Source organism: Mustela lutreola, chromosome 3, assembly GCF_030435805.1.
Source record: "Mustela lutreola isolate mMusLut2 chromosome 3, mMusLut2.pri, whole genome shotgun sequence".
NCBI classification, from domain to species: domain Eukaryota; kingdom Metazoa; phylum Chordata; class Mammalia; order Carnivora; family Mustelidae; genus Mustela; species Mustela lutreola.
Window position 1 is genome coordinate 185,575,221 of NC_081292.1, and position 27,420 is coordinate 185,602,640.

General features: G+C 38.0%; 1 protein-coding gene across 2 annotated transcripts in view; it reads right to left on the reverse strand.

The window, feature by feature from the left end:
* Positions 1-7,866: 7,866 nt before the first annotated feature.
* ATIC (5-aminoimidazole-4-carboxamide ribonucleotide formyltransferase/IMP cyclohydrolase) overlaps positions 7,867-27,420 on the reverse strand; it is a 29,679-nt gene continuing 10,125 nt past the window's right edge. For both annotated transcript variants that reach the window (XM_059168126.1, XM_059168124.1), the window contains 9 exons: positions 22,350-22,475; positions 21,480-21,587; positions 20,376-20,461; positions 19,098-19,187; positions 16,432-16,560; positions 11,463-11,555; positions 10,068-10,250; positions 8,597-8,752; positions 7,867-8,097 (listed from right to left, as the gene is read on the reverse strand). In XM_059168126.1, coding sequence (XP_059024109.1) covers positions 7,978-8,097; positions 8,597-8,752; positions 10,068-10,250; positions 11,463-11,555; positions 16,432-16,560; positions 19,098-19,187; positions 20,376-20,461; positions 21,480-21,587; positions 22,350-22,475 — 1,091 coding nt within the window. In that variant the 3' untranslated portion in view covers positions 7,867-7,977. The remainder of the gene's footprint in view (positions 8,098-8,596; positions 8,753-10,067; positions 10,251-11,462; positions 11,556-16,431; positions 16,561-19,097; positions 19,188-20,375; positions 20,462-21,479; positions 21,588-22,349; positions 22,476-27,420) is intronic.

Sequence of the window (27,420 nt, forward strand, 5' to 3'; positions counted from 1 at the left end):
CAATTCAAGAAAAAATCAGGTAAAACAAATATATCAGATTTTAAAAAGAAAAATTGCAGATTTGAAGCTTTACTTTGCCTTGCTGAATTTGATTTGTAACAAAATTTATTGTGTATTTATATTGTTTTCAGCTCTAATGACCTAAGTGAGTGATGCAAATTGGTGTGTATAATAATATCACTATAATTCTGTGAGGCACACTTTCTCTAAGGCGGTGAATAAAGAAATGATCAGGTAGAAATTGTAAGTATAGGAAATGACTTTTCTATTTAATTATATTTCCATTGAAAATTCTATTCCATTTCTAGTTGCATGAAACTCATTAAAGTGATTAAGAAACATCCCATCAGCACATTTAAATGCTGAAATTGCTTCCTATTCAGTAAATTCCCATTACTGTGGTAGGGAAAGTGGCAGGCTACAATTAAAAAATCCCATTTTCAGGAGATACATTTCAACCCTTACAAAAAGGCAGGGGGTGGGGGGGAAGACCACTCTTGGGACCTCTCACGTTGGGAACATTTAAAGATAACCATAAAGGCTGATAAAGCAGAAGCAGCCCAAAGTTGACCATGCACTGCCCTGGGTTTTTCAGACTTTCTTTCTAAAGAGTATATGGTGCTCATATTTGAAATGAGAGTTATTGTCATTGCCACATTGTCCCGCTCTGTATCTTCATTAAAATAGAAGAGAAATTTGAATTGCAAACAAAAATCTATAAAAATTACAAAGGAAGGAAAGAAAATGCTGCAATAAAAGAGCAGAGAAATGGTGCTTCAGCAGAAAGCCGAAAACAGAAATTCCTTTTTTAACGTTCCTCGGTAGAGTCAGGTATGAGATATTAAAGCATGTTTTACATTTCCTTGAATTCCTTTTTACTTACTCTTTAGAGACATGTGGGTTTCAACAATCTTAGCAGCCAAATTTCTCCTAAAATAGCTCTGGTGTGGAGCCCCCGAGACTCACAATTTGCACTGCTTGGAGGCGGTGGGAGGCAGTCGGCGTGGGCGATCCATGGCATCCTGGGCTCACTGGGATTCATGCTGGAATCCCGCGTCCTGCATGTTGCCCACCAAAGTAGGCTCCTCTCACATCAAGCACAGCGAAGGCCAAGGATTCTCCCTTGGCCTTCTCTTTTCTCTCTTTCCATTACGGTACTTTGGAAATTGCCATTTTCTTCCAGAAGGAAATATGGCCTCTGCCAGCAAACCACTGGACAGGACTTTACAATGAAATCTACTGATCTGTATAATTCAGCATTAGTTGTAAGATGCTGAGCCAAGCGCTGGAAAGCTGTATTTGACTCAAAAACATGCCGCTTTTGTGGAGAAATTGAAACCCTCATACATGGAAAAGTCAAATGGTCCAGCTGCTATGGAAAACAGTTTGGTGGTTCTCCAAAAAGTTAACCCCAGAATTACCATAGGACCCAGCAATTCCACTCCTGGAGAACTGAAAACATATGTTCACATAGAAAGTTGTACACAGGGGTACCTGGGTGGCTCAGTGGGGTAAGGCCCTGCCTTTGGCTTGGGTCATGGTCTCAGGGTCCTGGGATGGAGCCCCACGTCAGGCTCTCTGCTCGGTGGGGAGCCTGCCTCCCCGTCTCTCTCTGCCTGCTGCTGCCTACTTGTGATCTCTGTCAAATAAATAAAATAAAATCTTAAAAACAAAAAACAAACAAACAAAAAAACTTGTACAAACACGTTCATTACACTATTACCCATAATAGCTAAAAAGTGGAAGCAACCCAAATGTTCATTAACCGATGACTAGGTAAATAAAATGTGATCTAGCCATACAATGGAATACTATTTGTTAAAAGGAAATGAAGTTCTGAAACACGCTACAACATGAACCTTGAAAACACTATGTTAAGTGAAAGCAGTCAGGCACAAAAGGCCACATATCATACGAATCCATTTATATGAAGTGTCCAGAATAGGCAAACCAATAAAGAAAGTAGATTAATGGTTCCTAGGGGCGGGGGAGAGGATAAGGAATGACTGCTACTGGGGATGGGCTCTGTTTTGGATTGAGGAAAATGTTCCAGAATTAGACAGTGGTGATGATGATATAAATCTGTGAATATACAGCACTTAAAATCATTGACCTGTACACTTGGAAATTGTTAAAATGGTCAATTTTATGTTACATGAATCTTATTTCAATTAAAAAAGAAAATGTCGCTTTACTTACAGAAAGTCTCTGTAATATCCTTTGGTTTAATGGTAAGAAGTGAGGTGTAGGGAAACAAAGTAGATTGAAAGGTTGAAAGCACTCAGAAATCTTTTGGCTACCTATTTAGAAACTGAAAAAGATCTTCCATAAATATACACTATTTTTAAAGCAATTTCCATGCATTAATATCATCCCCCAATACCTTCCATGCTTCCATATACACAGGCATTATGAATAATAACTAGCATTTCTTTTTTAAAAGATGTATTTTTTATTTGAAAGAGAGCACAAGCAGAATGGGCAGGGACAGGGAGAGAGTATCTCAAGCGGACTCTTGGCAGAACATGAAGCCTGACATGGGGCTCGATCTCACACCCTTAAGATCGCAACCTGAGCCAAAACCAAGACTCAGATGCCTCCCCTATGTCAGCCAGGTGACCCTAGCGTTTTTTACACATGGTATTTCTTGTGTCCCGGATGGTGCTGTTCTTACACACTCTTACACATTTAAGTGTGTTCTTACACACTCTACTCTTCATAGCCACCGTACAGTGGATGCGGTCACCTTCAGCTTACAAACAGAAAGTGAGGGGCAGGCCGTGAGCAGCCTAACATCACACAGCTCGTAAGTAGAAGAGTTGTGACTCAAACCTGACAAACTAGTTTCATGTGGTTTTAACCAAAAGTGCTTTTAACTGAGAGCTACTCGACCTCTCCAGAAGCAAATCCATCCCTATGTTATAGGTGAGGAAACAAACTCCAAGAGGCCCAACAACATGCCCCAAATCACCCCACTGGTGCGAGGCAAAACAAGTCCGTGGTGATCACCGAAGCAAAGGTAGTGTTCTGAAGGGGAAAATGGGAAAATAATCCAGAAGAGGCATCTCAGTGGGTATGGGAGCTGCTGGCAAAATTATTAGCTGCTGGCTAGTGGCAACATAGTTGTTTATAAATTATTCTTTTTTTAAAAAATAATTTTTAATTTAGTTGACAGAGAGAGATCACAAGTAGGCAGAGAGAGAGAGAGAGAGGAGGAAGCAGGCTCTCTGCTAGTCAGAGAGCCTGATGCCAGACTCGATCCCTGAGATCATGACCTGAGCTGAGCGCAGAGGCTTAACCCAGAGCCACCCAGGCACCCTACAAATTTTTCTTTAAACTGTAGGTGTTTTATGCACTTTCCACAGGCATAATTATAATTTTTAAAAAATTGTTTATTTATTTGACAGAGATCACAAGTAGGCAGAGAGGCAAGCAGAGAGAGAGAGGAGGAAACAGGCTCCCTGCTGAGCAGAGAGCCCAATGCGGGACTCGATCCCAGGACCCTGTGATCATGACCTGAGCTGAAGGCAGAGGCTTTAACCCACTGAACCACCCAGGTGCCCCTATAATTTATTTTTAAAAAATGAATTTGTGCCTAGCAGAACACAGTGCATATAGTTTCTACCTGAGGAGAGAGAAACTCAGGAGAAATGGCAAGAGGTATGTGAAGTAAAGGTTAACAGAAACCTTGGAAAACTTGTCTTAAAAAACAATAACTAAACATGAGAGAAAATGTCTCTCTCTAACCTAGAACTGAAAAGTCTAGGATTGACATTATAGGAGTTTGGGGGTAGGAATGGGGAAACGTTCATTAAGCAGGTGGAAGTTCTTATTATGGAAAGAAATATAGCTATCAATTTAAAGCAACAGTACAAAAGGAATCTCTAACCTAGAACTGAAAAGTCTAGGATTGACATTATAGGAGTTTGGGGGTAGGAATGGGGAAACGTTCATTAAGCAGGTGGAAGTTCTTATTATGGAAAGAAATATAGCTATCAATTTAAAGCAACAGTACAAAAGGAATCAAAAGTGGTTCCAACTTTATAGGATGGTAGAAATAGAGTCCAAATACATCAACAACTGAATGAATGGAAATGAGTTGAATGCAAAGGTCAAGGTTGGCAAATTGCATTAAAAACAAAAACAGATTCCAGATGTATCTACACCTAAAGCATAAGAGCACCAAAGAATGAAGAGGTATTGGACATATATAAACCAAAAAAGAGCTGGTCTAGCTCTGTTCATATTCAATAAAACAACTTATTTTGATTATTTTATCTAAGACAAAAAGCATTAATAGGATTGGAGTACATAAAATCACTATGAAAAATAGTAACTTAATGCATGAAAGACTTTTTTAGCTTCAAATATACATGAAGCACATTTATAAATCTGCAAGGAGAAACTGTAAACTCATCTTCACAGAGGGAGGTTTCAATCCATCTTTCTCTACTGTTGATAGATCAAACTTAAAAAAAAAATCACTAAACTACAACTATCAGTTTGAAAGAAATAAAGGAACAGAAGCACAAATGAAATAAAAGGACATTACAGGAATCCAATTAACAAAGTTCAGAATACTGGAAACTCTATGGAACCTAAAACCTGGTATCTTTAGTAACTACCTGCAAAAAAATAAAAATAAAAAAAGAGGAAACAGTGAACAACTGACTTCAGATGCACCAATCAAGTGTAATCAGTGTGTGTCATAGACTTGGATCTTTTTTTTTTTTTTTAATTTTATTCATTTATTTGACAGAGAGAGAGACAGTGAGAGAGTGAACACAAGCAGGGGGAGTGGGCGAGGGAAAAGACGGCTTAAAAACAAAAACAGATTCCAGAGGCAGGCAGAAAGAGAGAGAGGAGGAAGCAGGCTCTCTGACTAGCAGAGAGCCTGATGCCAGACTCGATCCCTGAGATCATGACCTGAGCTGAGCGCAGAGGCTTAACCCAGAGCCACCCAGGTGCCCTACAAATTTTTCTTTAAACTGTAGGTGTTTTATGCACTTTCCACAGGCATAATTATAATTTTTAAAAAATTGTTTATTTATTTGACAGAGATCACAAGTAGGCAGAGAGGCAAGCAGAGAGAGAGAGAGGAGGAAGAAGGCTCCCTGCTGAGCAGAGAGCCCAATGCGGGGCTTGATCCCAGGACCCTGGGATCATGACCTGAGCTGAAGGCAGAGGCTTTAACCCACTGAACCACCCAGGTGCCCCTATAATTTATTTTTAAAAAATGAATTTGTGCCTAGCAGAACACAGTTTTGTTTTTTTTTTTTAATTTTTATTTATTTATTTGACAGAGAGAGAGAGACAGTGAGAGAGCGAACAGAAGCAGGGGGAGTGAGTGAGGGAAAAGCCGGCTTCCTGTCGACTGGGGAACCCGATTCGGGGCTTAATCCCAGGATTCGGGTCATGATTGGGGCCAAAGGCAGACGCTTAACTGACTGAGCCACCCAGGTGCCCCTCAGGCTTGGATATTTACACCAACAAGCTCAGGTGGAAAAAAGTAAGTTAATGTGTAAGATCTGGACAGGGACTGGGTATTTGATATTCTGTTATGCCTTTCAGTGTGCTACTTGAAGTATGGTTATATATTTTTTTAAATAAACTTTTTATTTTCTAATACTTGGATTTACAGAAAAAATTAAGTTGGTATCGAGTTGCCAGATACTACACCAGAAACTACACCTAGTTTCTCCTTTTATCATTTGTTACAATTAATGAATCAGTATCGATCCGTAACTAAAGTGCATACTTCACTGGGACTTTTTACCTGGCATCCTTCTTCTGTTCAAATGTAGACCATTATAATTGGTTAACTTGTCTCCTTGGTCTCTCTAGACTGAGGTTCTCAGACTTCCCTCGTTTTTCAGGATCTTGACAATTCTCAGTACGGTCCTTCAACTGGGAGTTGCCTGATGCCTCTCCTAGGACTACACTGGGGTAGTGAAGTTTTGGAAAGAAGACCAAACAGGTAAAATGCCACTCCCACTTGGAGGTGCATACTATCAACGTGACATGCTTGTTTAACCCTCAGCACCTGGCTGAGGTGCGGTCAGTCAGGTCTCTCCACTGCAGTTACTCCTTTACCCCCCTTTCCAAGCCACACATCTTGAAAAGAATTCACTAGGCACAGATGAGTTATGCTCATCTTCTTGGAAGTGGATTATCTATATAAATTACTTAAAATTATGCAGATTTATTCTCCATTTATTTATTCAATCATTCATTAGGTCAGCCATGAACTCAGATATTTCATAGGTTGGGTTATAATCCAATACTACATTAATTACTTTGCTGCTCAAATGATTCCAGCTTTGGCTATTGAGAATCCTGAGTTGGCTCCTGTATCCTTTGACATACTCCTATGATCATGTGTTTGTTTTTACAGTATGTCCTGACTTCCTGGCACTGTAAGGTGCTCCAGGCATCTCATCTTGTATTATTTTCTGCCCCAGTCCTAGAGTCAGCTATTCCTCCAACGAGTGCTGGAATCCTTCTACTGGAGGGGCATCAGAAACCAGCAACTTGCATTAGGTATGCTCATTGCTACTGGGGCATCGTTATTTCTTGCCTCTCACAGGAGAAAGGCATGATTATATATTTTAAAGAGTATATATACTATTTTAAAAATTTCGAGTCACTTTAACAGAAATATTTACAGAGGAAATATCTATGTCATGCTTCACAATAATCAGTGTTGAGGAATGGTAAGTGGGGAAACTAGATGAAACTAGTGATCATGAGTTGTACTTGGATGACAGGTACAGTTTTAACTAATTTGTGTCCATCCCAAAACTTCCATTAAAAAAAAAAGGTCCTTTAAAAATTCAGAAAAATACTACTATGTGCCAACAATCTTGAAAACTTAGACAAAGTGGTGAAATTCCAAGGAGAGAAAATATATATACTTTGCTAGAATTGACTAAGGAAAAAAAAAAATGGAATCAGTGACTAGAAATTTTCCTATGATATTCGTATGTGTTCCTGATTCTCTTAAGGACAGAGTAGAGTGTACTGACTAACCCTCCTACAGATAGTTATGAACATGGAACAAAAATGTTACAAAATCTATTTGAAACCACTGGAGAGCAAAAGGTTGGTGGAAACCAGACAGAATCAACCTTCAAGGGGAAAGGAGATATGTCTAATTAATCTCATTAAACTATGGATTCAATGCAATTTCAATCAACATCCCAACAAATATTTTTATAGAAATAGACTATATTTAGTTTCAAAGTTTATATGGAAATGCCAAAGCCCCAGATAGCCAAAACAAGTTTTAAAAAGGACAAAGATGAAGGCCTCCCATTATCTGATTTCAAAATTTACCACAAAGCTACAATTTTCAGGACAGTGTGGTATTGGTGTTAGGACAAACGGAACTATAGAACGGAAAAGAGTCCAGAAGAGACCCATGGCAAATAATGGTTAACTGAGGGAACTGGCAATCCAATAGTTTTTTCAAATGATGCTGAAAGACCTGGATAAATGTTTGGAAAGAAAGAGAAACTCGACCCACACATCACACTAAAATTCAAGTATCTCAAAACTGTGCTTAGAAAGGAGACAACCAAGCTTTTTAGAACTCTGACTAAAAGAAAAGCTGCATGAGCAGAATCCCCTAAGAGAAAACCAGTGAGACTGTAGGATGCTTATGCTGTCTAACTCCAGGGTCTACTCAGTTTCTCTGGCTTACTTGATGATTTTAAGATGTTTCACACAGGCAATGTTTTGGGATGAGCTGAGCTCCAGGAGGCAGGGATGTTCCTGTATTTCTTACACACAAATATTTATGGGTAATATTTGTCATGGTAGAACGCCTGTAACTTTAAGAAGTTAAATACAACCAAAAGCTATGGATCCAAGACGACTAAGACTTAATGTTTTATTTTTTAAAAAAGATACTGTCATAATGTTACATGTGGTTTTTCACCTACACATAAGCAAACCATAAAATATGGGGCAATGAAATCAGTGATGAAAGAGCCGAAGATTCGTATGAGCAAGGATTATTCCCAATTCATCGCAAGCCTCAATCACAACTTTGTCAGCAGCAGAACCAGAAGGAGCAGCAATGTAGGCCACACCGCTCTGAGGGAAGAAGAGACATTGACTTTCAAAACACAATTTTAGGTTAAGACACGCAAAAATCAAAATCCCCCTCTAAAAAGCATAAGCTAATAATGATTCACAATGCAGAATGATTCACTCAGTCAAAACAGGAAAATGATAGGATGTGGGTTATTCATACATCAAATGGAAAAGTAAAATAATTAAGTATTATCGATATATCACACTGCCATACTTGGACATACATCACAGAACTTAACAGATGCAGGATTTCTGAAATAGTTTTTTTTTTTTTTTTTAAATGATTTTATTTGTCAGGGTTGGGGGAGAACATACAAGTAGGGAAGGGGGCAGAGGGAGAGGGAGGAAAACACCCCCTGCCCTCCTCACGGTGAGGATCCCTGGGATCATGACCTGAGCCAAAGGCAGAAGTTTAACTAACTGGGCCACCCAGGCATCCCTGAAATAGTTTTTACATAATAACCAATTCTATGCAAATATACATCAATTCCATACTTACCCTTTTAGCTCTGTCTACATTATCCCTGAAAGGAAAGAAGGCATCAGAGCTGAGAGAAACTTCACTAAGTTTGTCAACCCATTCCTTCTTCTCTGCTTCAGTTAATAATTCAGGCACTTCTTCAAACAATGCCTTCCACTTTATCAAATCCTCATCCTAAGAGTAGAGGGTGGAGACAGGAAAGAAAGATTTTGGATTAGATCTTTAGTACTTTCTGATGCAAATCAGAACGCCAGAAAGCACTTGGGCATTTCTCCCAGGATTTAATTACAACAGCTCATTACAGTTTACACATCTAGAATCTTTTTTTTTTTTAAGAATCTTTTTTTTTAATGCTTTTAGCATTTCATTAAGAAAAGTAATTCTAAGTGTACCAAATAAAAACTATACTATTTACTTTGTAAATCAGTTTAAATATATTTTGCTTTTTAATCTCTGCCTAAGTAAGATCTACTACTTTATATCTGTGTCAAAGCAAGCAAGCAGATGATGATGGATGTTGCAGAACTGCGTTTGCACAGTCTCAAGTCTACAGCAGGCCTAACAGAATCACGGTATGATTCATTGTATTCGTATTTTTAAAAAGATGCTTCCATCCTGGATGACTCTTTGGCTTAAACAGTGTACCTTTAACTCTTGCTCACAGAACTATGAACAGAAATTTGCTACGTAATTATAAACAGGGAAATACAAATATTAGAGTAAAAGAAGAAAGGCTTACATGTTAAATACTTTATGGTTATAAGGCACACTCTTCAATGACACTTACTATGTCATGGATTCCTGTCCCTCAATTTGTCAACAAGGTAGTATGGTCAACTCACCCTCTCAGAAGACCATCGAGAGTCTGATTACGAGACTTCTTTTTTTTTGTTTTCCATATAGGATTAAGCAAAAACGGGGCCAAATTCTGTATTTTTGGCAGGCTACTTGACATTGTAATTTTATTATTCTCATAGGCCTTCTTTAAAACTGAAGATATTAAAGAACACATAATTTAACAAAAATAGAGTTGTTAAAGGCACTGGTAGAAAATGTGGGGGGAAAAGACCCCGATTATGTGCCATCAGATTAATTTGGATTTCGTGTTGAATACACACCTATCATGTAGCAAGTATCATGCTTGGCATGTGACAGAAACCTCAGGATAGGTGAAGAAACAGTCCCTGCCATCAAAAGCTTAAAATCAGTACGAACATATAAAACTGAAGTACAAGCATATAAAACTAAACCAAATGATTATAATTTAATACAGGGAAGGTCTATGGTGTCAGGAAGGGATGAAGAACTGTGAACAAAGTCAAAGGCAAGACAATGAAGAATTGTTGAGAATTTTAGAATCATAATTTTAGACAATGTAAAATTCAAGAAGAACAGCATTTTTCTCTCAGTAGTGATGAAGATGTCTGTTACAGAAAAAGGTGAGCGTACCAGTATACTCTACCCACAAACCCAATGACAAGACTTTTACCTCGCCAATGGTTCCAGTAACATACTGATCAATGGCATTGGAGATTTCTGCTCTCTTCACTCCAGTTTTAAACTTCATTGAAAGGACTTGTGGATGATGTCTAAGCCACCAATAATTTGCTTTATCCCCTGCAAGGCGTGTGCAGTGTATTCGAGACTGCTGTCCTGCTCCAATGCCAATAACCTGAAGAACATGAACATTAAGATGACCATTTCTTACAACAACGTATTTTTCTTAATAGATCTTTCGTGCAATTCTCTAAAATCCCTATCAATTTAGTAGAAAATTGTCAGTCCAAAATACAAGTAATTTTTAAGGCATTAAAAGGTAAGGGAAGAAGTTTATAACTACTATTTATACATTTTACCTCTTCAGTGACATTTGAAGTATGGTTACTAATACTGTGGAAGTTTCTAGAACTCTTGGACATCAGCAGTGAAGCACAATTTTACCAGAACTTCTTAGAACCTGAGTCAAAGGAGGCCAGTAGCCACAATCTCTCAAGTTTTCATTATTAGAGACAAACAATCTTTTTACAATTGACAATCAACTAAAATTCTGAATTTTAAAAGTCTTCCAGATCACATGCCAATTAATACCCACACTTTCCCTCCCCTACTTATGGGTCAAATAATTTAACAAATGCTAAGAGAAGAGCTCAAGACACAGTGAAAAGGGGTCCCAATGCTGCTGAAGTTATGGCAAAACCAGAACCAGATTAGTCCACAGTTAGAAGAGGCCCCAGTGATGAGCTAGGTTGGTCCTGCATTCTATGGTTCAGTGCACTAGGAAACAAGTTCAATATCTTGCTTAATTAACATCAGTAATTAATATCTTGATTGTGGTTGTGGTCATGTAACTAGGTAATTGGGGAAAACTGTTCAAAACTCGACACTTAAAAAGTGAATTTTATTGTACATAAATTATGTCTCAGTAAACTGGATCTTCAAAGATCACATTAACTTGCAGTCTACAGATTCTTGGTAAAGTAACCTTAGAAATACACGTGAAAATACCCAACAAGCTGCAAAAACATGGAATAATGGGGTGGCAGTACCATTCATTAGTCTCTCTTCACTGGAAATACCACACCAATCAGGAGGAGGGGAGCAAATGAACTAGTTTTAGAGCAGCTATTACAGTCCCACGAATCCAAATGTGTCAACTCAGTCTGAGGAAGAAGCAATATGACCAATTTTAACACATCGTTCCAAAGACAGTCTGTGAGCATCACTAGTTTTAACAGTCCTCTATGTTACTGAGTCAATACTGACAAACCCCGAAGAGAAAGACAGGACAGATTTTCCTTTCCAAGCAGTCTAGGACTTGAGGGATGGGTATCATTTTGTAAAAAATGGGTATCATTTGTAAAAGTGGGTCTGAGAGCTTGGTTACCTGACCATTCTTGGCATAGCACACGGAGTTAGACTGCGTGTACTTCACAGCAATGGTGGCTACAATGAGGTCTCTGAGCGCAGACTCTGACAACTGAAAAAAACACAGGATGGTCAATTGCATCAGATTTTTGTAATTCCCTTTAACTTGAAGCATCTTACATGTTACTTATTTTAACAGACCTAAAATGTAGTATCTCTCGAAGGACATAATGAAATGAACTGTTCATAGGAAACTCTACTGTGTTTTACTAAAAAACCAAAATCAACACTCAACATACTTATGGAACTCAGCAGTGCCTAATGCATCACAGACTCAGATTAAAGTCATTTGCAGCGACTCAGGCTTAATTCTGTTTAAGAATTAAACATCATGCTAGTTACAAAATGCCATATCCACCCAAACTGACAAAAAATACTTTCTCAGCCACAGAACCAAGAAACCTATATGGAAAAATGATAAAAATTTATGTTCAGAAAAAACACTGAGAATCATTTTCACAGACATTATAAGCAACTGTGATGCCCATACACAGCTAAGGCTGTTCAGGGAAAAAAAAAAAAAGATCATTTTCTGCTTTGTCCAGAAATTCTAAGTAGAAACTGTTCAAAAATACTTGTGAACTACCCCAGTCCAAACAGAATAAAACAATTATTAAAGCCAAAAATGTCACTATGTTTAATAAAAAGAATAATTACAAGCTGAAAAGATAATCTATATAGCTATGCTGAGTGGACAAAGACTGTAAGTAGCAGCTAACATCAATTAGCTAAGTGAAAACCTAAAATCAGACTTCATCAAAATTAAAACTTCTGATCTGCAAAAACCCTGTATTAGGAGGATAAAAGGACAAGCTATAGACTGGGAGGAAATATTTGCTAACCACATATCCAAAAAAGAATTAGTACCTAAAATACATAAAGACCTCTTAAAACTCAAGTGACAAAAGCAATCTAATGAGAAAATAGGCAAAACACACAAAGAGATGTATCAGTAAAAAGGATATGAAGATGGCAAATAAATAAAAAACAACATCATTAGCCATTAGAAAATGCTAATGAAAATCATGAGATACTGCCACATACCTAACTAAAGTGACAAGAGTAAAAGCGAGTTAAGGATGCACACACCTGGATCACTCATATGTTGCTGCTACAAAATGTAAAATGGCACAGGCTCTCTGGAAAACAATTTGGCAGTTTAAAAAACTAAATATGCCAACTATGATACTATCCAGCAGCCACCATTACACTCCTGGGCCTTTATAACGGAGAAATGAAAACTTATGTTCACATAAAAACCTACTCGTGAAATGTACAGAGTGAAAATTATAAAAGGGGGAACAGATAAGATGTTACTCAAGGTTGGGGGTGGAAGGAGAAGGAAATGAGTATGATTTTAAGAGGGCAACCCGAGGGACCCTCTTGGCCATGGAAATGGTCTTTCGGTGCCTTGACTTGTATCAGTATCATTATCATGGCTGTGATACTGTAAGATATTAACACCAGGGGAAACGGGGCAAAAGATACATGGGAATTCTTAACAGTGCATGTGAACCTGTAATTTTCATTTTAATCTTAAAATTAAAACCTCAATTAAAAAACACTGTTAGGGGGCGCCTGGGTGGCTCAGTGGGTTAAAGCCTCAGCCTTCTGCTTGGGTCCTGATCTCAGGGTCCTGGGATCGAGTCCTGCATTGGGCTCTCTGCTCAGCAGGGAGCCTGCTTCCCTCTCTCTCTCTCTGCCTCCTCATGATCTCTGTCAAATAAATAAAAAAATCTTTAAAAAACAGACCCAAAAACCCTACAATGTTAGAATTTAAGAATTTGTCATTCTAAGATAGTACTAATGTAGTATATCCTTTCTTATCTGTTATTTGCTGTTTGAGACACCAACTATGTATTTTAATCTTTTAGTTCTAAGAAATTTTAATTACACACCAGCTTTCCTACAGGTCTGCCTTGAAATGCAACTCCGGTATTCTGAGTTAGGATCAAGGAATATAAGCCATTTCAAGAGGGGGGATGGCCGGAGTTGGGAGTGAGGGACACAAACAGTTAAAACAAATTAAAGCTTTATTTAAGAAAAATGGAGGAGGTAGTAACTCAGTCACATGTTCATTAATGCTTACTACATACTTCTACTTCTCTCACTGTTCTAAGACCTAAAAAGATTTTGAGGCTGACATGTTAACAAAACACTGCTTTAAAAGAAGAGAAGACTACAAAGAAAGATAAAACCATCACTCTTAATGTTTGAGCTTTCAAATTTCTAATTAAAAATACATATGAAACAAGTAGAGAAGAATTTAGATAAAAGATGAATTAAAGCCATATCTCACTCCTTGTAAAAATAAATAAAAAATCCAAGTTAGCACAGCCAGGGGTATAAACCCTATCAAATACTGCTGAATTATTAAGCAGCCCAATACGTATAAACCTAAAAGGAAAACTTACAAAGTAAGAGCCTCAATAGTTAAGCAGAGCTGCCAACATAGGTACCATGTAATCTAGGTCAATACTGTTTCAGTATTTTATTTTATTTTTTTAAAAGATTTTATTTATTTATTTAATAGCAAGTGACCGCAAGAGAGGGAACACAAGCAGGATGAGTGAGAGAGGGAGAAGAGGGCATCCTGCCAAGCAGGGAGCCCGATGTGGGGCTTGATCCCAGGACCCTGAGATTGTGAGCTGAGCTGAGGGCAGACACTTAATGACTGAGCCACCCAGGTGCTCCCTGTTTCAGTATTTTAAAAGATACACTAACCAGCCAGATTAATAAAGTGTTAAAGAAAAAGGGAGGGGGCACATATTACTGTAAGCTGCTCATATACAGTAAGTAATATTGGTACAAAACACTGCTTCCAACTGGAAATCCCAGTACTTTACAGCCTTGACCACAGGAGGAGATGGCAATGAACTTATTACAGGTATTTCTACACATGATGCCTATACCATGTTCCTTTACTTCAGGGCACCATTAATTTTCAAAAATAAAAGTGAAAAAACATCTATTAAATCAACGAAGATCACGTCTTCATCACTATACACTTATTAACAGGCTGAACTACCCAATAAAGGTTTTAAAACTTTTTTTCAGCAATTCTACTTAAAGATGAGGAGAATGAAGTCACACCTGGGGCTCAGACCTGGAACAACTGCACCTCTTCATTTTCTTTTTCTGTTACAAGGAATGACTTATTAACAGACTAAACCTTTTCTAGGAACAAACAAGAAAGCTCAACACCAAGGCAGTAAAGTATCAACTACTGAGAGGCAAAGATCCCAGAGATAAGCAAGAAGAAATGAGTGTGACCATCTCTGCTTTTCACCTCAAGGCACTGTCCAAGATGCAAGGCAATAAGCTAAATGGTAAAGGAACTGAGTAGCACTCCTGCCGGTGTTACAGCACTAAGTGGCAACAATGGAGTTCAGAGAACACCAAGGAAAAGTGACACTAGCAGACACTGGTGCTCTCAGAACAGGGGTGAACCCTAAAAGGACCAGTCCTCACAAAGACTTAAGCCCAAATTCAAATCAGCTTAACTCCTGCCAGGATAAAGATGATTTGACTTCCACCTCCTCTGCCTACCAAAAGTGGAAGTCAGTTCTGGAGTGAAAAAAAGACTCCATCCAAACACTCAAAATACCTCTATAGTTTTTTCACATTCAATGCCCAGCATCCAACTAAAAATACCAGACGTACTAGCAGACAAAGCTACAAAACAATGCAGCTACACATCTTAAGCATGGGGTGTGTGTATGACGGGTGGCGGGCGGGGGGTGAGGGGGACGTGAGGGGTGTGAGGGTTGGGGGTGAGGGGAGAAGAGCCAATGTTAGCACTGCAAAAAAATCTTTCAAAACTGAAGATCCAAAAAACAAAACAAAACAAACTGAAGGGCCAATTAAGAGATTTCAGAGAAGAAATACAAGCTTATCCATTTTCCTATTATGTAACCTAGGACAAATTTCTTAGCCATAACTTAGATCACAATTTTGTGATCTTTACGAGAGAGATGACAGTAGTCACCCACCGCCAGTCCCCACTAAGAGTGCTATGCATTGTAAATGACAGAATACACGTATGTATGTGGAAAAAAAACAGAACAAAACACACTATCATCCTAGGAGTATGTCCTTCCTAAAGATGACAACAGTCTAAAAGCAAAAACTTGACCACATAAAAACAATGACCACAGTACTGAACATGGAAACAAAATATCAGAGTACATCTACACATGGCTTGCCATGTGGCCTTTCTATTTGTAGGGACGTCTGGGTGGCACAATCAGTTAAGTGTCTGCCTTGGGGCTCAGGTCATGATCCTTGGTTTTTGGGATGGAGTCCCGGGTCAGGATCCTTGCTCAGTGGGGAGCCTGCTTCTCTCTGCTTCTACCTGCCACTCTTGTGCTCTCTCACTCTCTCTGATAAATAAATAAATAAATAAATAAATAAAATCTTAAAAAAAAATGTATTTGTAGCTTAGTGCATGGAAAAAATTCAAGTCACTGAACAGAATTATGAGAAACATGATCTCACTTAGGCGTAACTGAAGATAAATACCTCTAAGTACATATAAATGCACAGAAGCTCCTAATATGGTCATTTATTCTTTGTTTTTTTTAAAGCTCTTAAACTTATCTGATAACTCAAAGATAAGCCAGACATTTGCAGATCAACCAGTTTTAAATATGGGTCTTAATAAATGCAGAAGCTTATAAATATTAAAAACAGACTTATTGAATTACTAGCATTCAGTTCAGACGACTATTGTTTTTTTAAAGATTTTATTTTTTTGTTGTAGAGAGAGAGAGAGCGGCAGGCAGAGGGAGAAGCAGACTCCCAGCTGAGCAAGGAGCCCAATGGGGGACTGGATCCCAGGACCCTGGATCGTGACCTGAACCAAAGGCAGATGTTTAACTGACTGAGCCACCCAGGCGTCCCCAATTCAGATGTTTTTTTCAACTTACATCTTTATTCTTGGTCACAACGTTGCTAAATAATGACCTGTCAATGACACCATTATTTCTCTTCTGACTTAAACGAAGACCAAAGAGAGTTCGAACTTCGTTTTCATCTGGATTGTAGGACTGATCCATCTAAAATAAAAATTTAGAGTCAGAATCAATATGTCTACAACTTTCAACGTTTTTCACTTAATTTATGTACAAAAAAATCATCACAGTAAGGTTATATGCATTTTTTTCTAACTTAAGCCTGTGTAAGATCACTTCAGTAAAGGTACAATAGAATGGTCAGTTACTAGTATTTTGTTCTAAAAAATTTGAGAGGTTTACAATCTTGTGGTGTTTTCTAACAACAAACATATTAAAACAGTAATTCCAATGACAGCATTTCTGGTTATACCAACTGAAAGCACTGTATCTTACTTTTGGAAGATCAGAGGATAAAAACAAATTTGCCAAAAAAACAAACAAAAAAACAGGTAGTAGCATAAAAAATAAATTCTAATTTTCCCTTTTTTCTAATAATCTATTATAAAATACAGAGTAAACACCTGAATTAAATAGTTAAAAGGGGGAAAGCAACTTTTGCAATCAAGGTCTTTGTTACTTGAAAGGGAATATATGTTGTTGTTGTTTTTTAAGTAATCTCCACTCAAACGTAGAATTCACAATCCTGAGATTAAGAGACAGCTGTTCTACTAACTGAGCCAGCCCTGGCATCCCAGGAATATATGTCATTTGTTGCTATCTTCCTCTCACAAATTTTGAACTGAAAAGGTATCAAGACATGAGAATAATCTACGTAAGACCACTCTCTCTCCCTAGATATTATTCTAAACTTCACAATACCTCTTAATTTATTCTTTAAAGGATCTCTGACTTAGAAAGCTCTGATTCTGTAACTTATAAGCAAGCCCTCATAATTAATTCTTCCTAATTTGTACTTTCTTGAATTCCAAAATGTTCCGTTTTCTTCCGTATTATCAAATTTCTAAAACTGGGATGTGCTCTCCTTATTAACTGATGTCAAAAAAAACTTATAGCCAGAGAGAGAAATAAAGCTATTTCACAGCTATAATTGTGTGTCCATGTGCATTTGGCTAAACTCTCAAATAATGTATTGGGGAAGGCCCGGTGTAGTCCTTTGACATCTTCAAATGTAATGCTGTCAGGTGCTGAAGAGGTAATGATGAGTTCAAAGTTTGGAAAACAATCTCCATGATGACATATGTAAGTATTAAAAAGAGCTTTAAGTACTTAATACCCTTAAAAAAGACCACTGGATTAAGAAACTGAAGAATACAGCCTCTGCTGATTGAAGGGCTGAACTTAGATGAAGGGCCTTAACAGAAAATTATGTATACTTAATGTAGTATTTTTCTTCTCCCTTGAAAAGCTGACACTGAATTTGTGGTGTATCATACAACTAGTGGTATCTTACAATAAAGGCTATATACTTAGAATTTCGATTATACGGAGTTATGATTCCACAAATCTTTTGACATGAGCACTTTCTGTAAAACAGTGTTATGAATTTTTATTTTAATTCAAATAACTCTGCTTTATCCATTTATAATCTTAGACAATGGGCTAGTTTCCCTAATAGAAAAGAGCTGGTCAAAATCAGGAAAAATCTCAACAATTAATCAGAAAAATAGGCAAAGAATATGGTCAGATACTTCATAAAAAGGAATTAAAAATACTCCTAAATATGAAAAGATGTTCACTGCACACATAATGGGAAATTAAGCTGCAATAAGATGTCATTTTATCTATCATATGAAGATGAGAAAGTTAAAGGACACGATGATGGTAAAGTTATTAGGAAATCAGCATCCTTAACATTCCCATTAAGACATAAAATTTGTTGCAACACCCTCAAAGAGGAATAGGACCTATCAAAACTACCAATACCCACTGATTGCCACCTGGTTCTAATTCACTGCAGGGTGTGTGCAGTAGCTAAAGACTGGTGACTGCCTACACAAGCTACACAAACATGGGGCAAACTTCCAAGACGGTGAAACTATATGCATTTGTATTAGTGGGAAAAAAACAACATAAAAGGAAAAAGAAATACAAATACTTGCTGTAAAGTATCAAATATTTCAGGAAGGAGGAGCAAGAAATTAAAAATATTACTTTTAAAGACATTAACGGTAGCAGAAGGGAAGGATGGGGAAACTTTTCATCAAATAACATTAATACCTTTTGAACAGGAAACCATGTATAGGTATTAACTATTTTCTTAAAAATTTAAAATTTGAAACCAAAAGTAAGGAAGCTCTCCTCACCTACAACCTAAAAATTAACAGTAAGGAAAAAGAAAACTGTAGGATTCAGAATTAAAGAAACCACAGTAAAAAAGGATAAATTAAAAGGTTGTCATCATAAAAGAAAGGTTAAAAACGGGGAAAAAGCAACACAAAACAGAAGAGCAAATTATTGTTTTTTTTTTTTTAAAGATTTTAATTTATTTATTTATTTGACAGAGAGAGATCACAAGTAGGCAGAGAGGAGGAAGCAGGCTCCCTGCTGAGCAGAGTGCCTGATGTGGGACTCGATCCCAGGACGTGGAGATCATGACCTGAGCCGAAGGCAGCGGCTTAACCCACTGAGCCACCCAGGTGCCCGAGCAAATTACTGTTTTAAACATGAATTAAACTAACCTGAAGAACACAGTAGTTTCCATTTTTTTTTTTAGAAAGTATTTTCAAAGCTTCATCTTCATATCCTGGGGCAACAATACCATCAGATACCTATAATATATTCAACATTAATTTCTACTTTCAAAAATTAGGGAACACTTCTTAACCAATCTAAGCACAATTGTCTGTCTTAATGCAGCAGTATTTTCCTGTTTCTGCCTCCAACAGATATATTAAAAACTACACTCGGAAAAGATAAGCCTATGTTAGAATACAGCTTTGTACAGTTCACCTTATCTCATTTGCTATCCTTTCACGGTTTCTGGCTGTTTCAGTTTTAACTAAGAATATATAAACAATTCACTCTAATACATGTACCTTAGGAAGAAAAATGATTTCTCACTATTCTGCTCATGGAGTGGTGTTTTGCACCAGAACAAGCATGTTCTAGTCGTCCCCACTCTGCCAGTACCAGGCAAAATTAACTTAGGCAAAGCTAAATCCACAAGAGCAAGACATGGGGATCAGATTACATCTCCACTAATAACCTTAGGCAAGGCAAGTACCTTGGCAGCAAGTCAAAGGGATCAGATTTAACATCTCTGAAAGACAGACAAGTCAAAGATCCTACTACAGAGCCTTGTGCTACATCATAAAAGAAAGCAGGTCAGCTTCACTGTGGGTGGAGATGGTAGAGGTCATGGGAAGAATCTCTAAAGCAACTTAATTATCAAGGCCTTGTAGCCTTCAGTTTTACCTATTTGTTTTCCCTCCAAGCTAATCTAAGCTACCTTCTTTTGGCTTTCTGCCTCCTCGCCCCAAAATCCCACCCTTCTGGAATGCTTGTTTGGTACTCAACTGATGGGGTTAGTTTTTCAGAGTAGTTTATTATCTTCACCTACACAACTCTTCTATAACAAACCTACAAAGGTTTACGGTTAAGATTATTACATATCTAAGATAGCATCTCAGAATAATAATTTTGGAATTATTAAGAAATAAATAATTTAGAAATAATAATTTTGGCATTAAGATAATGACTACTAGAAAATTTAAAAAACCCTATTTTAATTAAAACATAATCGCAAAATATCCATTTGAAACATTCACTAAACCTCAGAATTACAATTCAGTCAAGGATTCATGTTCTACATAAATTATAAACATGTTAAACAATAAATTTAATTTATAAATGGTATAAATAAATATTGTAAGTTATGCTTTCAATGAATCAATACTAGGAATAAATAGAGCTTTACTCAGTTATGGATGGATCAATACTCAAGAATGTTCACTAACCTCTCTGGAGATAATTTTGGCAGTAGGAACATCACAAACATCAGATAATGCAACAAAGTCACCAAATGAAGACATCCTATCAGCCCCTATAAATAAAAATCAAAATGAGATATACGTTACAAATAGCTCTGCAAAGCAAAAGATGTTTAAACAAACCCCAATGTGATCATATAAAATCCATTTCTCTAAACAGAACTTTACTGTACTATGTAAGATCTAAATAACAGATTAGTAAGTCATTTAACTGAAATAATCACAACAAAGTATTCTTTAATTTTAACCTCTAGGCAAACTTCTGGAAGAGCATGATAACAACTATATTTTAAGTTTTGCAGGCACCTGGTCTGTTACACCTACTCAGCTCTGCAGTTGTAGAAATTGGCCATATCAACAAAGGGACATGGCTCTATTCCAATCAAACTGTATTTACAAAAACAGGTGGCAGGTTGGATTTATTTAGCACATGTGCCACAGTATGCTAACCCCTACTGTGGAAGGTCAGGGGTGCTATCAAGTTTCTTGATGATCTTCTGAAAATGTTACAATAATATTCACAGGTTATTAACCTCATGAATTAGATATTCCTGACATATATAAAATACAACTCTAACCATATTCACTACAGTTAAAAATAACCTCATAGGGGCACTTAGGTGGCTCAGAGGGTTAAGCCTCTGCCTTTGGCTCAGGTCATAGTCTCAGGGTCCTGGTATCAAGCCCTGCATTGGGCTCTCTGCTCAGCGGGGAGCCTGCTTCCCCCACCCACCTGCCTCTCCGCCTACTTGTAATCTAATAAATAAAATCTTAAAAAAATCCCAAACACATAATTTTAGTCATATACTAAACAATACAAATGCTTTTAATAATCCAATGTGAAATCAAATGAACCAAATTCTAATTGTATTTCCATTTATTACATGAAAATAAAAATTTCTAAACAAATTTATTCCAAGGCACTCATATAGTCATTTCCTAAGTATTACCAAAAAAAAATTAAAAATAATGTGAAATCTGAAACAAAGGATATACCACTTTATTCTACTTAGGATAAAATATTCTTTTCTCTCTTTTAAGAACAAACAAGAACCCTATTACTCTTCTGACCTCTTGCTCTTGCATATGCAGTTGATATGGGTGTAAGCGTTTTATACAGATCATAGACCATGCAGACTTTGGCCTCGTCTTCACTGAGTGGAATTCCAACAGCAGCACCTGGTACAGAAAACCATAAATAAACCTCCAAGTCTCAAGTTACTACTTATCCTCTCCTAAATCAAGACAACACTTTTCTTAACATCTAGTCTATGCAGCATAATTTCTTGTGCCTGTGCCAAATTAAACAAACATCTGGCCAGATAATTAAACATCAAAAATAACAGTTTCAGGGGAGGGGAGAATGTTTTCTCTCTGGCTTCCAGAAACAACTACTGTCTGAGTCCACCAGAACCATGCATGTATACAAAGCTAGTTTACTTCACTAAGGACTCTCTCTCTACCCTGCTTGATATCACATACCATTTATTTCTTCCCTGTTTACATCAATTCAATATCAAATAAACATCAAAGAACTATGTAACAGAGTTGACTTAGACATAGAAGCAAAACATATCTCATACAATGGCTATAAGAAGTTACAGATAAGGTGTCACAACAACATCCTTAGGTCTACTCAGTTTCATTTTCAACCATGTGGAAAAATATTTAGTCATACTGAATTAAGCCATTTTACTTTATTTTTTATACCTTTCCACTGCAAAAAAGTGATTTCCTGATCCTATCTCACAGTAATATTATACAGTTACATATATGTAAATAACACATTACTATCAGATTTTATCATATTACTACATTAAAACTGTCCACAAAAATGATTTGAGACTTTAGAGAATGTCTATATTCACAGTAGAACATGTCAATTCTTTCTAAGAAGGCATTTTGAACAGATCCAGAGCATTCCAGAGAGTAGTGCTTTACCTGCTGGGCTGACATGTTTGAAAGAGGCAGCAGCTGGAATGCCTAAAGCTTCTTTGAGTTCCTTCACCAGCTGCCAGGCATTCAAAGCATCACACAAGTTTATAAATCCAGGGGCTCCATTTAGAACTACATATAGAAACATTATATAACACATCATCAAGAAGGATCAATAAAATCAAATATATGTACATTTTTTAAAAAAACATGCCAAGATTGCACAAGTATGTTTTCAGAAAAGTGTAATTAAGAGATAAATACATGTACACAAACACAAATAACTTGATGAAAAAAGAATAAAACACCAGAGCCTAAGCCCGGCCTCACCAAAAAAGAAAAGAAAAAAAAATACACACACCCCCTCTCTCACACACACACATACACATACATATATGCTACTGGAGAAACCAACTCCAGCCAATCTAGAAATAAACCAATAGATAACTCAGGAACGGGAGAAAGAATGACAAGAATGACAAGACCAGTGATCATCAGGGATCCACTTCACTACAGAACTAAGAACACAATCGTGGCAATTATAGACAATATAAAATCTAAGTTATAAAACTTGTCAATAGAAGGATATTATTACAAATTAATGCAAGAACTGTGGGTGGGGGGGGCGCCTGGGTGGCTCGGTGGGTCAAAGCCTCTGTCTTCGGCTCAGGTCATGATACCAGGATTCTGGGATCAAGCCCCGCATCGGGCTCTCTGCTCGGCAGGGAGCCTGCTTCCTCCTCTCTCTCTGCCTGCCTTTCAGCCTACTTGTGATCTCTGCCTATCAAATAAATAAATAAAATCTTTAAAAAAAAAAAAAAAAAAAAAAGAACTGTGGGTGGAAGAAAATAAGGGGAAGAAATGAGTTGGATTTTTCCTCCTTTATACCAGACTCAGTAGGCTCTGCCTACAGTCGAAACGCACTTAAAAAGATTACAACCTCCAAATTTCTCATTGCCTATTTTCTTAACAATGGCAGGATTTTTTAGGAGCTATTATCTCTTGTGAATAAATTATAAACTCTGCACATACAAAAAATTTGTAACTGCATTTCCTTTGTGTTATCTTGGATAGTGCATACTTTTAAAAATAAACTTTGCCAAATACCTACTGAGTGCCTACCACAAAGTTGGGCACTGTTTTAGGTACTGGAGGTATTACCAACAAATAAACTAGCCCCTCCCACTACCAACAAATAAACTATTGAATGTTTTTAGCAGCTTTATTCATAATTGTCAAAAACTGTATTTCTATTTCTGATGTCTTTCAAGAAATGAATGGATAGGGGCGCCTGGGTGGCTCAGTGGGTTAAAGCTTCTGCTTCCGGCTCAGGTCATGATCTCAGGGTCCTGGGACTGAGCCCCGCCACTGGGCTCTGTGCTCAGCAGGGAGCCTGCTCCCACCACCCCCTGCCTCCCTCTCTGCTACTTGTGATCTCTGTCAAAGAAAGAAAGAAAGAATGAAAGAAGTGAATGGATCAACTAGGGTATATCCATGTATAACGGAATATTATTAAACAGGAAAAAGAAAAGAGCTTTCAAGCCACGAAAACCATGGAGGAACCTTAAATGCATATTGCTAAATGAAACAAGCCAGTGTGAAAATGCTATATACTATATGATTCCAACATTATGACACTATGAAAACAGTAAAAATATAAGTTGCTGCAGTTGTCAAGGAGACAGAATACAGCGAATTTTTAGGGAGTGAGGCTATTCTGCACGATACCATCAAGGTAGATAGAAGACATTACATATGTCAAACCTCAAAGAATATACAACACAAAGAGTGAGTCTTAATGTAAACAACGGACTTTAGTTAATAATGAATCACTACTGGTTCATCAATTTTAATAAATGTACCATATTAATGCAAGATATTAAAAGGGGAAACTGGGGGGCACCTGGGTGGCTCAGTGGGTTAAAGCCTCTGCCGTTGGCTCGGCTCATGGTCTCCGGGCCCAGGGATTGAGTCTCACATCTGGCTCTGTGCTCAGCAGGGAGCCTGCTTCTCCCCTCCCCCTCTCTGCCTACTTTTGATCTCTGTCCAATAAAATCTTAAAAAAAAAAAAAAAAGGCGGGGGGGACTGGGGAGAGGAGATCCAGAGGGAGGGAATGTCTGGGAACTCTGTACTTTGAGATATTTTTCTGTAAATCTAAAACTACTTTATAAAGTCTATTATAAAAAACAAGGGGAGGGGCGCCTGGGTGGCTCAGTGGGTTAAGCCTCTGCCTTCAGCTCAGGTCATGGTCCCAGGGTCCTGGGATGGAGCTCCACATCGGGCTCTCTGCTCAGCAGGGAGCCTGCTACCTCCTCTCTCTCTGCCTGCTTCTCTGCCTACTTGTGATCTCCGTCTGTCAAATAAATAAATAAAATATTAAAAAAACAAAACAAAAACAAGGGGATGCCTGATGGTTAAGCATCAACTCTTTTTAAAAATTTTTACTTATATTCAATTTAATTAACATATACTATATTATTTTATATACATATAGTACATTATCATGTACTGTATTATATTAGTTTCAGAGACAGAATTTAGTGATTCACTAACCACACAGAATACTCAGTACTCATTACTTCAAGTGCCCCCCTTAATGTTCATCACCCAGTTACCCCAGCCCCCTACCCACCTCCCTTCCAGCAATCCTCAGTTTCCTACAGTTAAGTGTCGTTCATGGTTTGCCTCTCTGTTTTTGTCTTATTTTTCCTTCCCTTTCCTTATGTTCATGTTTTGTTTCTTAAATTCCATGAGTAAAATCATGATATTTGTCTTTCTTGGACTTATTTCATTTAGCATAATACCCTCTAGTTCTAACCATGTCATTGTAAATGGCCAAGATTTTGTTCTTTTTATGACTGAGTAATATTGCATTGGATGTGTATATGCCTAACTCGTGATTTCAGCTCAGGTCATGATCTCAGGGTCATGGGATTGAGCCCTGCATCGGGCTCTGCATTCAGTGGGGAGTCTGCTTCTTTCTCTCTCTCTCTCTCTGCCCCTCTCCCCAGCTCGTGCGGGGAGTCTTTGTAATTAAGTCTTTAAAAAAGCCTTGTAAGTCCACTGTTGATGGGAATGCAAGTTGGTGCAGCCACTTTGGAGAACAGTGTGGAGATTCCTCAAGAAATTAAAGACAGAGCTTCCCTATGACCCTGCCATTGCACTACTGGGTATTTACCCCAAAGATACAGATGTAGTGAAAAGAAGGGCCATCTGTAACCCAATGTTTATAGGAGCAATGGCCACGGTCGCCAAACTGTGGAAAGAACCAAGATGCCCTTCAAAGGACGAATGGATAAGGAAGATGTGGTCCATATACACTATGGAGTATTATGCCTCCATCAGAAAGGAGGAATACCCAACTTTTGTAGCAACATGGACGGGACTGAAGGAGATGATGCTGAGTGAAATAAGTCAAGCAGAGAGAGTCAATTATCATATGGTTTCACTCATTTGTGAAGCATAACAAATAACATGGAGGACATGGGGAGATTGAGAGAAGGGAATTGAGGGAAATTGGAAGGGGACATGAACCACGAGAGACTATGGACTCTGAAAAACAATCTGAGGGTCCTGAAGGGGTGGGGGGTGGGAGGATGGGGGAACCAGGTGGTGGGTATTAGGGAGGGCACGGATTGCATGGAGCACTGGGTGTGGTGCATAAATAATGAATACTGTTATGCTGAAAAGAAAAAAAAAAAAAGACTTTTAAGTCAATCTTAAAAAAAATAAAAGTACCTAAAAAAACAGTTCCTTTGACTAACACCAATGAAAGAGCTTTGAAAATGAAAAACAAGGGAAATGAAAGTACATGGAAGTATTTCTTTCCTCAGAATCTAAATGAGAAATAGTATAAGCAGGAAATAACAGCAGATAAAATAGCAGAATTTCCTGTTTTAATAAATTCTAAAAGTAAAAATTCATGCAAAACGTCTGACTACTCCTTCAATAAATACTTAGGGAACACGCCAAGCAATATTCTAAGTACTGAGAATGCAGCAATGAACAAACAAGAAGCAATGAACAAAGACTGACAAGGCTTCTGCTCTCAGGGAAAGATAATCAAATGGGAGAGGACTAAGACATAAATGCAGCAAAGTAGTGTTGTGATAAAAGTGTGATGGGCAGCTACTTCAGTCTAGGTGATCACCGAAAGCTTCTCCGGGGGATGGGACTTAAAGCTGAGATCTGAATGACAAGGGAGTGAGACCTTGAAGACCACAGGAAAGGCCACAGACACTGGGCCTGCTGACCAAAAGGAAAACAGGCCCCGGGGGTGCAGTGGAGAGGGGAGGGTTACCAAGGAAGAACAGTCAGATAACAGTGTCTGCAGGGCATGCAGAGGCATTTAAGTGGGAGGGAAAGCCAAAGGATGGTCTCAGGGCTACCATCATTTCATTTACATGTTTATGATTCCTCGGCTGTGAATAGAAAAGACAGTAAAGCAGAGAGCAGTTAGACTACTGCAGTCTGGGAGACGGTGGGGGTCACTGTGCAGACTTCCATGGTGTTAGAAAAGATTCAAAATGTATCTGAAATAGAGAAAAAATAGAACTTGATCCAGCAAATGAGAAGGGGAAGGAGTATTTCAGATTCTCCTAAAATCTGACATTGCTCCCTGCTCCTCCTCTCCCTCAGTTGCTAACAAGAAGAGACCCGAGTACCTACATCTTCCCACCACCAAATGTACCGACCAGTGCGCTCTGTTTTTGCCTTCACAATACATGAAGAAAGCTGTCCCTGCTGTCACCCAAGGCCAGCCCTCCTACCAATGCTTGGGCCTTCAAAACCTTCGTACCCAAAACCCTCTCCCTGCCCTGTGCACCCATTACACGCCCCCCCACCAAGAGTAAAAGAGAACAAAAGAGTGAAAAGTCTCTTAATTCTATAGACCCTTGGAAGTCCTAATTAACTTTTCTGTCCAAAGAATTACCTTTATTATTGTTATTTCCTAACCTCACATTCCTAATTTGGCCCACTTCAGTGGGACTTCCAGGTCCACCATTCCAAGGTAACTGTTCTTGCAATTTTTCCCAGATTAAACAGTCCCTTTTCTGTTCTCAGTAGCATTCCAAA